Genomic DNA, 13769 nt, shown 5'->3' on the forward strand with positions numbered 1-13769 from the left:
TCAGTTAAGTTGGAATATGACTGTAATACAAACAGTTCAGTTTGTCAGGTACATGCAACACAGATTACAGTGTTTACATCTGTCTGCTTGAGAAAATACCATGTCCTGCAATAAAAATTATTGAAGTGAGATGGACTGACATTTATTTTATTCGATAAAACATGTTGACAAAGTTTTACTTTGCAGTTGAAAAAAGGTAATAAATTTAATTTGATAAAAAAAATTATATCGCAATACTCAGCGTATCGCGATACATTTAGTATCGCGATACTATCGTATCGTGACGCAAGTATCCCGATAGTATCGTATCGTGAGGTCAAATCAATCAAATCAAATTGTCACTTTTAATACTTGGTTGCAAACCTTTTGCAGTCAATGAGCCTGAAGTCTGGAACCCATAGACATCACATGACACATAGATGTCACAAATGTATCAGTACTAAATACCTATATGTCCCTATGCCATAAATGTCATGTATGTTGTGTATGTCATAAATGTCTATATGAATTGAAAATGGGGGACCCTGATGGAAACAAGACAAACGTCTTTCTCAGGTCTGCATCCCCTTAACAATTGTATGTATTGAGCCGTACTGTATTGTACCCATTCTGCAATCTGTTAAATAAAGTTTTCATTCATTCATTCATTCATCATGAGATGCCAAGCCTCTACTTCAGTTCCTGCTTGTTCTTGGGACATTTTCCTTTCAGTTTTGACTTCAGCAAGTGAAATGCATGCTCAATTGGATTCAGATCAGGTGATTGACTTGGCCATTGCATAACATTCCACTTTTTTGCCTTAAAAACTCTTTGGTTGCTTTCGCAGTATGCTTCGGGTCATTGTCCATCTGCACTGTGAAGTGCCGTTCAATGATTTCTGAAGCATTTGGCTGAATATGAGCAGATAAAGCTGAAAGTCTGCACTTATATCACACATTGTTTCATTTCAAATACACTGTGGTGGTATACAGAGGCAATGACCTGACTATTAAAGCACATATTGTTTCATTTCAAATACATTGTGGTGGTATACAGAGACAATGACCGGACTATCTATCTATCTTATCAGTAAGGTAAGATGACAATTACTGGTTGAGTTAAAGGATGTTTGTCCCAATATGTTTATTAATGTGAAAAGATACATTTATCCGTAATGATATGAATCAATAGTCTTACAGCTAGAGTGTGAAATTAACACTGGAATTGAACCCGAGTCCCACATGAAAGGTAACATTCTACCGCTTCACCAAGTTACCTCACCAGGACGATGTATGAAAATAAACATTATCTGTGTGAGGTTGCGGTGCCCAAATAACAACATACAAAAATACATGTCAGGCTAAATTATTATGAAATAAAATCTTTGTTCAGCTCGTTTCTTTAAAAAAAAAGTATAAAGGCTGTAACATTATGGATGGGAGATAATTTATTAGACTGTTTAATTGTCATGTACTCCTACATAAAGATGTTGCCTTCTCAAACTGAACAGGACTCGTCAGCATAACGGAGCAGTAGATTGCTTGAAGAACTTTTTAGCTGGAGCTGTATTTCCTCTGCACGCCCTATGTAACGTCTGGGTACAACGGGCACAAAGTAATGGCAACATGTTTAATATACATCTCCAGCCAGTTGCGTGTTACAGCATGACAACCTCCCACCATTAATACCTTCCGAATAAGGTTACAGTGTTAATATCACAGCTGTATAATGCATGGTAGGATGGCTGACTGAGCAGTTTTATCATCAGCATTGGACATAATTCATAACAGGTATTTATTAGAGAGAGATGGCCTTTTATTTTGAAAAACATCTCCACGTAATAAAAGGATTTATTTGGAAGTTTGACAGAACATAGACCACACTAAAGACACCAGTAGGTCTTCCTGTCGAGTGCTTATATGGAATGAACAAAGGGAACAACATTCTTAACCTCTGGAGATATCGTCTACAGCACTGCTATCCAACCATATCTCTAGTTCAACGGTTCTCAAAGTGGGGTCCAGGGAGCCCAAGGGGGTTCCAGGGGCTCCCCAGAAAAATGGGGAATTTTTATAATTAATAATAATAATCTAATAATTTCTTCACTGATTATTTTGACAGGTTTCATTCTCTGCACAGTTCTCAACTAAATCATCCAACACATATCTTCTCAGATGGGTGTCCCTGGGCCAACATGTTATGAAATGGGGACATTATAATTTGAATAAATGTGAGAACCACTGTACTCAGCGACTCGGTGGAGACACGACTTCGAGCTGACCTGTCTGAACTGGCCTTCCGACACACCGTCCCTGTAGAAGATGATCCTGGTGGGCTTGTAGCGGGTCGACTTGTAGAACTGGATCAGCAGCTCACGCACCATGGAGGCCAGGTCCTGGATTACTTCCTGTCTGGGCCTCTGGACCCTCACTGTGGCACAGTACCTGCTGGGGTGGGCGTCCATACTGCCCACCACCTGGGAGACCAAAGGATGAGACAGTGGGATAGAAAGAGAGAGAGATTTTACTCATGCAGTACATTTACAAGTATTATAAACAGTATACAAAGTATTTACAAAAAACAGCAAGGACAGCAAACGAGAAGAACAACAAGTGAGAGAAAGCATGGTACGTAGGGGAGAGAGAGAGAGAGAGAGAGAGAGAGAGAGAGAGAGAGAGAGAGAGAGAGAGAAAGCACGGTACATAGGGGAGAGAGAGAAAGCACGGTACATAGGGGGGAGAGAGAGAGAGAGAGAGAGAGAGAGAGAGAGAGAGAGAGAGAGAGAGAGAGAAAGCACGGTACATAGGGGAGAGAGAGAGAGAAAGAACGGTACGTAGGGGGGAGTGAGAGAAAGCATGGTACGTAGGGGGGGGGGGGAGAAATAACAGTACGTAGGGGAGAGAGAAAGCACGGTACGTAGCGGGGAGAGAGAGAAATAACGGTACGTAGGGGGAGAGAGAAAGCACGGTACATAGAGGGGAGAGTGAGAAATCAAGGTATGTAGGGGAGAGAGAGAAAGCATGGTACGTAGGGGGGAGTGAGAGAAAGCATGGTACGTAGGGGGGAGTGAGAGAAAGCATGGTACGTAGGGGGGAGTGAGAGAAAGCATGGTACGTAGGGGGGAGAGAGAGAGAAATAACGGTACGTAGGGGGAGCGAGAGAGAAATAACGGTACGTAGGGGGAGAGAGAAAGCACGGTACGTAGGGGGGAGAGAGAGAAATAACGGTACGTAGGGGGAGAGAGAAAGCACGGTACGTAGGGGGGGGGGGGGGGAGAGAAAGCACGGTACGTAGGGGAGAGAGAAAGCATGGTACGTAGGGGGGAGAGAGAGAAAGCACGGTACATAGGGGGGAGAGAGAGAAAGCACGGTACGTAGGGGAGAGAGAGAAATCACGGTACGTAGGGGAGAGAGAGAAATCACAGTACGTAGGGGAGAGAGAGAAATCACAGTACGTAGGGGAGAGAGAGAAAGCACGGTATGTAGGAGGGAGAGAGAAATCACGGTACGTATGGGAGAGAGAGAGAGAAAGCATGGTACGTAGGAGGGAGAGAGAAATCACGGTACGTATGGGAGAGAGAGAGAGAAAGCATGGTACATAGGGAGAGAGTGAGAAAGACGGGAGAAGAAAAAACAGTGCAAAGGGAGATTAGAAAGAAACAATTTCATGAAGTCATGTGCTGACAGGAACATGAAGACGTTGGGACTGACCGCTGCGATGGAGGGTTTCTTCCCGTCTCCAGCAGGGGGGTGAGTAACATCCGCTCCCAGGAAGATGACTGGCTGCTGGAACACTGACGGTCTGTGGGACAGACCAGGGAAGACAGAACAGTCAGGACAATAATCTCAAACCCCACCCAAACAAAGTTTGTCCGAGGGAAGCAACAGTTGTTATTGGAGGATCAAGAAAAGAGGGCAGAGTTTGAGATAGGTCCATTACAGACAGTGTGTATACTGTGCTCACCATGTTGCTAGTAGGAATGTCCTGAGAGGTTAAGGTGGAAACATCACCAATGTGGTGGGTTTTGGACAAGATAGTGGTTTGAAGACACAACTAGAAAGTGCTGTGTAAATTAAGTTTATAAAACAACGTTTAAGTCTAGTAAAATGCACTCTGAAGCCATAAGCAAAGAAAAGGCATGTCAACTAAATCTTATTTCAAAGAGAATTTACTGAATTGAAATATAAACTATATAAAAACAAATTAACCAATATTATGAGGAACTGTAAAAAGGTTTTTTATGCCAACTTACTAGAAAGGAACAAACATGATAGCAAGGGTATCTGGAAAGTGCTTAACGACATTGTAAGAAAAAGTCCAAATGGTGGACTGTATCCAAATTACTTCATTGCAGACGGCAGGAAAATAAGTAATATGGAGGAAGTGGCCGAAGGTTTTAACAGGTTCTTTGTAGGGGTTGGACCTTAGTCTAGCTGAAAAAATCATAGAGAGCGGTCCGACACAAAATGTGGGTGTAGAAGACTTGATCCATAGAAACCAAAGATCCATGTTTCTTACTCCAACAGATGAAAATGCAATCATGGCCATACTTAAGAACTGTACAAAAAAAACATCAACGGATTGGAATGACATTGACATGACCGTGATTAAGAACGTATTGGAAGGAATTGTAGAACCATTCACACATATATGCAATTTGTCTTTACAATCGGGAACATTTCCTCGTATGATGAAAACTGCAAAAGTATTACCGATATTTAAATCAGGGGACAAACACCAGTTTACTAATTATAGGCTGGTTTCTCTGCTCTCCCAATTTTCTAAGATTCTGGAGAAAATGTATGAGTTCATTGAGAAACACAATCTGCTGATTGACAGCCAATATGGCTTCAGGAGGAGATCCACTACCATGGCCCTCATTGAGCTAATAGAGGAAATAACAGCTTCAATTGACAAAAAACATCATGTACTGGGAATTTTCATTTACCTTCAAAAAGCTTTTGATACGATTGACCATAGTATTTTAATTAAAAAGATGGAAAGATATGGCATTAGGGGTATAGCATTGGAATGGATTAAAAGTTACTTGAGTAATAGGAATCAATTTGTTCAAATGGGCAGTGCCATCTCAACAAACATGAATATTAGGTGTGGCTTACCACAAGGTTCAATTCTGGGTCCAGTTTAGTTTATTTTGTACATAATAACAATATCTGTAAAGTATCTGAAACAATGAAATTCGTGCTTTTTGCAGATGATACAAATATGATTTGCTCTGGTGAGAGTTTACAACAGATTTAGAATGAAACCATAAGTGAATTGGTCAAATTAAGAAAGTGGTTTGACAAAAACAGATCGTCTCTAAATATGAACAAAACTAATGATTTTTGGAAACCGTAGTTATGACACACCGATCCAAGTTACGATAGATGATACCGTTATTGAAAGAGTTCAGCAAACCACTTTTTTAGGGGTGATCATAAATGAAGAAATCTGTTGGAAGCCTCACATAAGCCACCTAAGAGCAAAGATTTCAAAGAGTGTGGGTATTATGTGGAGGTCAAGGTACTGGCTGAATCAACAATCTTCTTTTATCTTATACAATGCTCAATGCTTTGGTCCTTCCATATCTGAACTATTGTGTAGATGTGTGGGGAAATACCTATGAAGCCAACCTACTTCCTTTGATTATGCTCCAAAAAAGAGCAATCAGGATTGTAACCAATGAGAGTTATAAAGCACATACAAATTCTTTGTTATTAAAAGTGTCAGTCCTGAAATTAAAGGACCTGGTAGATTACAAAACCGCCCAGTTCATGTACAGAGTCATACATTACAGCCTCCCTGATGAGATACAGAAAATGTTCTGTGAGAGAGTGGGACTCCAAAGATATAACCTTAGAGGGAAACTCAAATTGGAACAGCAATCTTCAAGAACAACCAGGAAGGCTATGTGTATTTCTCTGTGTGGAGTTACCTTGTGGAATGATCTGGAGGAGGAGACCAAATCCAGTAAATCTATAAGTATATTAAAGAGGGCGGCGGCTACGTGGCGTAGTGGGCAAGGCACTCGCCACGAAATGCTGGAGACGCTGGGCTCGTCAGTTCGAGCCCAGCGCTCCACATTTGCTTTCAGTTTAGCTGGTCGTCCACAGTAATACACATTGGCCGTATTACGGGGAGGGAAACTGAAGGGTGGGGATCGGGCGTTGTGGACAGCGACTCCTACAGGTCGGTCGGTGCGCCTGCGCAGTAGAATCAGGAAGTGTCGGGGGCAGCGTGAGCCTCCCACGCGTTACTCCTCGCCACTGAGAGATCGAGCTGCGCAGGTGAAAAGATGAGACTGCTGTTACCTCAAGTACCGGAGGGGACTTGTGCTATGTATGACTTAGTCCACATTGCAGCCGGCTTGTGGGAGGCAAGAAACAGCGTCTGTGACAGGGGAGGGTTGAATTGGATGATCCGAAAATTTGGATGGGAGAAAATATAGAAAATGGGAGAAAAAGTGGATAAAAAAAAAAAGTATATTAAAGAGGAAGTTTAAAAAGATGGTGTTCGCAAAGTATACCAGGGAGGAAGTCTAACTTATTGTATGAGAACGATTTGAGGGGAAGGGTGACATGAGAGTATAGTCTTGTGTGTGTGTGTGTGTGTGTGTGTGGTTGAAGTATTTACAAATTGTATCGTATCATATGTTGCGTATTGTAAATTGTGTCGTATTGTACTTGCTGAAGTATATGTAATCTTGCAATTAGTTATGTGATGGGGGATGGAAACAGATAAGCCTTGCTTCTTCCATCTCCTTTTCAAACAGTGTACAGTTTCTTCATTTATTTTTTTCAAATGTTGTTTTGCCGGATAACGGAAAATGTAGCCAAACTAACACTGTGGTTTGAAATTAAACTATTGAATCTTGACAAAGTATATTGGTTTCAATGAATATGTGAAATAACCAAAGAGTTTAACAGGCAGGAAAATACACTGAATATGAACGCAACTGAAAACATTATAAAATGGTAAATGGTGCATTTATATAGGGCTTTTATCCAAAGCGCTTTACAATTTTTGTTCCGCACATTCACCCATTCACTCACATTCACATACCGATGGCGGAGGCAACTCGGGAGCAATTAGGGGTTAAGTGTCCTGCTCAAGGACACTTCGACACGCTGCCCGGGAGGAGCGGGAATCGAACCGGGAACCTTTCCGACTACCAGACGACTGCTCTACCTCCTGAGCACCGACCTGGAACACACGCACCGACCTGGAACACAAGTATGAGAATAAAAGCGAAAGAGCACCGACCGTTGATGAGGCACCAGGATGTTGTTGATGCCTCCCAGCTTGACGTTGATCTTGAGGCAGAGGTTGGAGAGGGTCTGAGGGGACGTCTTCACCACGTTCTTCACCTGGACACACTGGGTGGCCATGCCCAGGAGGGTGTCTCCCACGCGCTTCACCTCCGCTAGAAGAAAGGGAACAAGGGGAATTCAGGCATCAAGACGGACACTACTGTATGCTAAAGCACAGAGGCAGTAGTCTGTGAAGCCCATCTTTCCACTGATGCATTCACTGATCTGTGGTCATACTTTTATGTTGACTAGATTCAAGATTCAAGAGATTTATTCGTCACATACATACATAGACATAGTGAAATGAAGGTGGCCATGCACTCTTTGATTGTGCAAAAAAAAATACAAATAATAATAGAATAAAATAGAATAGATAATAAAATAGACATGATAAAAAGTACTAAGATAAAATACAATGCTAAGCTTACGAATTAAAGGTATTGATTGAAAACCTTTATTTATCCTCAAGGGGAGATTCAGATGTCCATCACAGCATAACAGCCATTTAAAAACAGTTAATAGAAACAGTTCATACATAACATACACTTATTTAGTATGTGTTAAAAACAAAGATGGACAACTACATAGTGCTAAAAAGAAGAGCTAAAATAGTGCTAAAAGTAGTGAATGGAAGAAAATAAAAATAAACAAGTCCAATCATGATGTTAATTAATTAATTAGTTACAGTCCACAATCCAGCTCCTCCAGTCCACGGCAGTTAACCCGTCCTGCCTGGTTGTGGAGCGTGATTGCCACCGGTACAAAGGACTGCCCGAAGCGCTTTGTGGTATGCCGGGGGGGGGGGGGGGGGTAAGTCTGTGGCTAAACGTGGACCGCATTGCGGTCAGCTCATCATGGAGGGGGTGGCATGGGTTCTCAAGGATAGCGTACAGCTTCCTCCTAATGAGTCCTATATACACTACTATACAATACAATATACAGTTATACTACCGGTATATCTAACTATGCTATACTAGCTATACTATACAAAAACATAGTTATGTTTTTATTTATAATTTTTTCTAAAATGGTTCAACGACAGATCGTGTCTTGTGGTGCTCTCAGTGTAAACGTGGAGCTGTCGTACCGTAGACGGGAGTCTTCCCCGGCAGGATGACGATGATGAGCTGCAGTCCAGAGTAGGTGTTCTTCAGGTGTCTGAACATGGGCTCCACGCTGTCCGCCCCCTGGGCGTATTTACAGAAACACGGCTGGCCCTGGATGGGCATCCCAGCGTCCTTGGAGATCTTACGCAGCTGGTCTGTGAACCCCCTGTAGGAGGTCGGAAAGGAAGAATTAATTAATACATGCTATTCCTCTGGTCCGTGACAGTCCAGAAATATTTGTGAAAATTAGCAACTTGTATAAAGTATAAAGTCTGAAGCTGCTCCATAGACAATGAATTGGGAAATATAGGGGAATATTCTGAGTTCATATGGACATTTTCTGTTTCAGAGCTGAGAACACTAGTGTAGACTAAAGCTCATTTGGATATAAAAAATGTAACGGGCATTGTGTGGGTCCAAAAAATCTGTTTCCCATTCATCGTCAATGGAGCAGCTCCAAACTTTATACTTGACATCACAAGCTTGATTCTTACTTCTTACTCAATTCACTAATACTGGTATAGGATATTTGACAAGACACCAAAAAGGGCATTAGTATCAGAGAATAGCCTCGCTACTAAAATGTTACGATTTAGAATTTAACCACAAAGAACTGTGTGCAACATCAGAAATCATCCCTTTTGATTCGGCCAATGCTGAGTTTAGTACTATTAGGGGTGAGAATCACCAGAGGCCCCAAGATACGGTATTAGCAGGGTACTTGAATCTATACAATATTGCAATACTATGCTTTTTCCCCCCTCACCCCTACTTTGAAATCAGTATGAGTAGAGAAAAAGTGTTATTGGTGCATCCCTACTATACAGGGCAAACAATTTACCTATCTCAAACCCGCCCCTTTTTCTCAATCCTCCAATCACAACTGTTGCTTTGGGAAGGTCGAAGTTTGAGATAGGTCAATTAAAAAAGCAGTGTTGGAGGGCGGTTCTTACTTGAGGATCTCTTCCCGACACTGCCTCTGTGTGGCGAAGCAGGCGATGGCCCACATCTTGATCTCCACCCCAGTGTGGAACTGCTTGCCTCTCATGTCCCACACCCCGTGGCTGGGTGTGGCTACGGTGCGGTTCTGAAACGACAGTGCACCGTTGATCTGCTGCACACTCTCATACAAATACACATGTAAACACTCAACACTCATACCGTTCAAACATAGGCTTACATTCACATTATTTAGTATTTAGTCACTAAAAAACTATTAAAAAGCTGCTGTTTGTAAGTTATTGGATAATTTGGAATGAGGCCTGTGGAGATTCAACCGCAAGGTGGAATAAGCATGTAATGTAATGTAAATGTTTTGACAGACCATCAATGAGGACAACTTACATACCCATTAGGTTATGTGCTTTGGAGCACAATTTTCTTCTTTTCCCCGATAAGCTAGCATGAACTGGCTGGTATCTACCGTTTCCTCAAGATCTCTAGTTTCTGATGATACCTCTATCTTTGTTCTAGTTTTAAAATTGATTGGCTACAACCTAGGAAAGTCAGCAATGTGGGCCATATTGCCACAGACTCGTTTTAAAGTGTTAACTAATGGGTGAGTCTATTAACTCATTCAACGCCAGACCCGATGATAGTCGGGTTAACTCGCCAACCGTTCAGCGCCAATCACGAGTATAGTCGGGTTTTAATCGCTATTTCTTTTATTAGCGATATCCATTCATTTTCATCCATCCAGCCTGATGTTATCATTGGGAATGGGTCTGAGCTCGCAAAAGGGAAAATACCGCCGCCTACGCCAGCTGGTATTGCACTCCATTATAAATGGTGTAGTTTCTTTTCTGGGACGATCCGAGCCGTGCGGGCAGGGTTTAAATACTCAGGCGAGGTAGGCCTATACAACAATGGCATGGAACAGTAACCCCGCCCGCCCGCCCATGTGTAACACTCGGTAATGTGGGACAGACCTCCACGAGCAGTATTTGGAATGGCGATCAGATAATTGGATTATTTCTTTTGCATTACATCAGATACCAGGTAAGGAGATATATAACTGAACATAGCTCAGTAGGTACTGACATGCTAGATAGTAAGGTACTTGGCCTGGCAGCTGACTATGTTTATGGTCCGATATGTCATATATTAAATGCATGCTTAATGAAAGGTGTTTATCCCACTGTCTGGAAAGATGGTAAAATTATTCCCTTACCTAAAGATGGCAGACTAGCACTCACTGGGAAGAACAGTAGACCTATCGCTATTCTCCCAGTTCTCAGTAAACTGATGGAGAGAATAGTCCACTCACAAATACAGGATTACTTTGACTGTAATGGCTTGAACACAAGTTTTCAACATGCTTACAAACCTAATCATTCTACTTGTTCTGCCCTTACAGTAATGACAGATGACTGGCTCAAGGAAATTGATAACTCAAAGATGACTGGTGCAGTATTACTTGATTTTAGTGCTGCATTCGATGTCATAGACCATGATCTGCTCATCGGTAAACTAGAATGCTATGGGTTTTGTCCAACAGCCATCATATTTATGAAGAGTTATCTCACAAGTAGGACACAAAGGGTTTATTACACTGGCAGCTGGTCTCACTCTAAGGTCTTAGACTGCGGGGTCCCGCAAGGGAGCTGCCTTGGACCACTCCTATACGCCATCTTCACAAACAACTTACCATCAGTTCTGTGTAAAGCAACTGTACAAATGTATGCTGATGATTCCACATTGTACTATGCTGCAAAAACTGTCAGTGAACTGGACAATGTTTTATCAGCTGAGTTAAATATGGTGTTTGATTGGATAAAACGGAATAAGTTGGTACTAAACATCTCAAAAACCAAATCAATTATCTTGGGTTCGAGTCATAAATTGTCATCAATACCAAAAATGAGTTTGAACGTGTCTGATGAACCCATAGAACAGGTAAATAAAGTAAAATTACTGGGCATAATAATTGATAGCCAGCTGTCATGGGCAGAACACATTGATACCATAGTGAAGAAGATGGGGAGTGGTATCTCCATGGTGAGGAAATGTCTTTCTTATGTCCCTACATATATTGTGGGACAGGTGGCGAAATCTTTAATTTTATGTCACCTAGATTATTGTGCACCAGTATGGTCCTCTGCATCCAAAGGTCAACTAAAGAAATTGCAAACTGCCCAGAACAGAGCTGCAAGGTTAGTTTTACATTGTTCCATGAGAACAAACACCATCACTATGCACCGGCAACTCTCATGGTTAACGGTAGAGAATAGGCTGGTTTTCAACACTGTTAAATTTTTCAGGAACACTGTCTTTTCGTCTCAACCTGTTTTCTTATACAAACAAATTGTCAGATGCAGTCAGGTTCATTCTTATTTTACTAGGTCAGCTGATGATGGACAGATTATGTTACCACGTCCAAAATCAAATGCTTTAAAGAGGACTGTTGTTTATCGTGCCATCAATCATTGGAATAACTGCCCACTGAACATAAGTAAATTGAATAGTAAAGTGTCTTTCAAATACCACCTGAGAATGCACTACTTAAATATGTGAGCAAAATATTCTGATGTTGATAATGATGTCTACAATGTTTTACTGTTTTTAGACAATGTTACAATGTTTTTAGATAATGATGTCTACAATGGTTTACTGTTTTTAGATTATCATTGTTAATTGTGATTGTCATATGTATCTTATGTTGTTATGTTTTGTGTTTTGTGTTGTCTTTCTATGTGGACCCCAGGAAGACTAGCTCGCCACTTAGGTGACAGCTAATGGGGATCCTTTTTAAACAATAAACAATAAACAATATAAAATCTTGCGTTGATCTGATATTTCTTTCTACCGCGATCGCGGCTGTGTGTGTGTGGCTGTGTGCCGTTGGGTGCAGGAGGGGAGTGGGGGAGCCTCACGCTACGAGGGCCATTTCATGTATGCATGGGGAAGGATAATAATGATGATCTAGCGTTGATTTCAGGATGATTAGATAATCAGGCGAAAAATCACAACGTGTTTAGTGTATTCCACTAATCCTGGGATTACTAAGAATCACCAAAAACGATATTCATATTAAAAACGGTATAAAACGGAAATGTACGGATGAAAAAACAATCAGTTTTGTACATGTTGACTGGAAGTAACTCATTGATAATCGACGGGTGTATTAGACCCATAGCTATAATATAAGATATATTTTAAGCACTGGCAAATCTCGCAGTCCCCCCATTGATTAAAGCGGTGGCGTTCTAGCGCCCTCTCGCGCATTAAGCGATGGCTTAATAATTTTGATTCATTAGAAATGTCAAAAATATATAATAAGGTCAAACAATGGTCTACTCTAAATGGTCCCAATTGACGGTATGTCAAACCATTAAATGCTGTGCTTATTCGGTGGCTGGGTGGCGTTTGCGCTCGTCACCAATGCAACAGACTCCGGTCTCGAATCCCGGTGTCAGCATTGCCTGCGGCTTGGGCAAGTCGTCATACTATCTCAATTGACAGAGGTAGCGGGTGGAAGTCGATGGGTGGGGATTGGACGTTGTGGACCGTGACTCCTACAGGTCGGTTGGGTGACGCCTGCACAGCAGAGACAGGAAGTATCGGGGGCAGCGTGAGCCTCCCACGCGTTACTCCTCGCCACTGAGACTCCACGCTGTCTGGTGAAAAGATGCGACAGGCTGCCTCCTCGTGTACCGGAGGGGACACATGATGCAAGGCTTCTATCCTCACTACAGCCGACCAGTGGGAGGCATAGTCTAGCGACGTTCAAGACAGGGGAGGGGAGAATTGGCAATACGAAATTGGGATGGGAGAAAAATAGAAAAATAGGGAGAAAAAGTGGATCAACATTTTTTTTTATTATGTGCTTAGTCTAAGTTATTTGTGTGCGGTTGAATCCACATGGTTCTCATTTCCATCGATTAAAATCAGACGAATAGCACCTTTACAATCGGACAAGCACACACCCGTTCAATTCACACACACACCACACACACACACACACCTACTACTTTAAGACATTCATACATACCCTACATACATACACAAACACAAATGACATACAAACATACATGCACAAATAGGCCTAAACTGCCCGCTGCACATAACATATTGATGGAAACATCAAGGCCTTATGGATGTACTAAGTCTATTCTAACTATAGAAAGATCTTATATTGCATAGTGGTTTGCACCTGGATTCAGGATTCTACTGCCAAACATGTGTTGTGTTCAAGCATCACGAGCATGTGAAGAGTGTAGCATGCACTGGACTGCAATAACAGTGTCATTAAAGTTATCAGTAATGCACACACCCCTATACAAGCACAATAGTAATACTGTAGGTGTGTCTTGCTTCATGGTTTCTGTGCTGAGAAACTAGGTAAGACAGTGTTGTTAATACACAGAGGTTC

The 13769-nt window shown here is 41.8% G+C and overlaps 1 protein-coding gene across 2 annotated transcripts in view; it reads right to left on the minus strand.

Moving 5' to 3' along the window:
• ago3a (argonaute RISC catalytic component 3a) overlaps positions 1-13769 on the minus strand; it is a 114383-nt gene that overhangs the window by 12971 nt on the left and 87643 nt on the right. For both annotated transcript variants that reach the window (XM_084335791.1, XM_084335790.1), the window contains exons 11-15: positions 9352-9485; positions 8380-8564; positions 7246-7405; positions 3690-3780; positions 2261-2455 (exon numbers count right to left, since the gene is read on the minus strand). In XM_084335791.1, the coding sequence (XP_084191917.1) occupies positions 2261-2455; positions 3690-3780; positions 7246-7405; positions 8380-8564; positions 9352-9485 (765 nt within the window). The remainder of the gene's footprint in view (positions 1-2260; positions 2456-3689; positions 3781-7245; positions 7406-8379; positions 8565-9351; positions 9486-13769) is intronic.

The sequence above is a fragment of the Notolepis coatsorum genome (assembly GCF_963971535.1).
Source record: "Notolepis coatsorum genome assembly, chromosome: 19".
In the NCBI taxonomy this organism is placed as follows: domain Eukaryota; kingdom Metazoa; phylum Chordata; class Actinopteri; order Aulopiformes; family Paralepididae; genus Notolepis; species Notolepis coatsorum.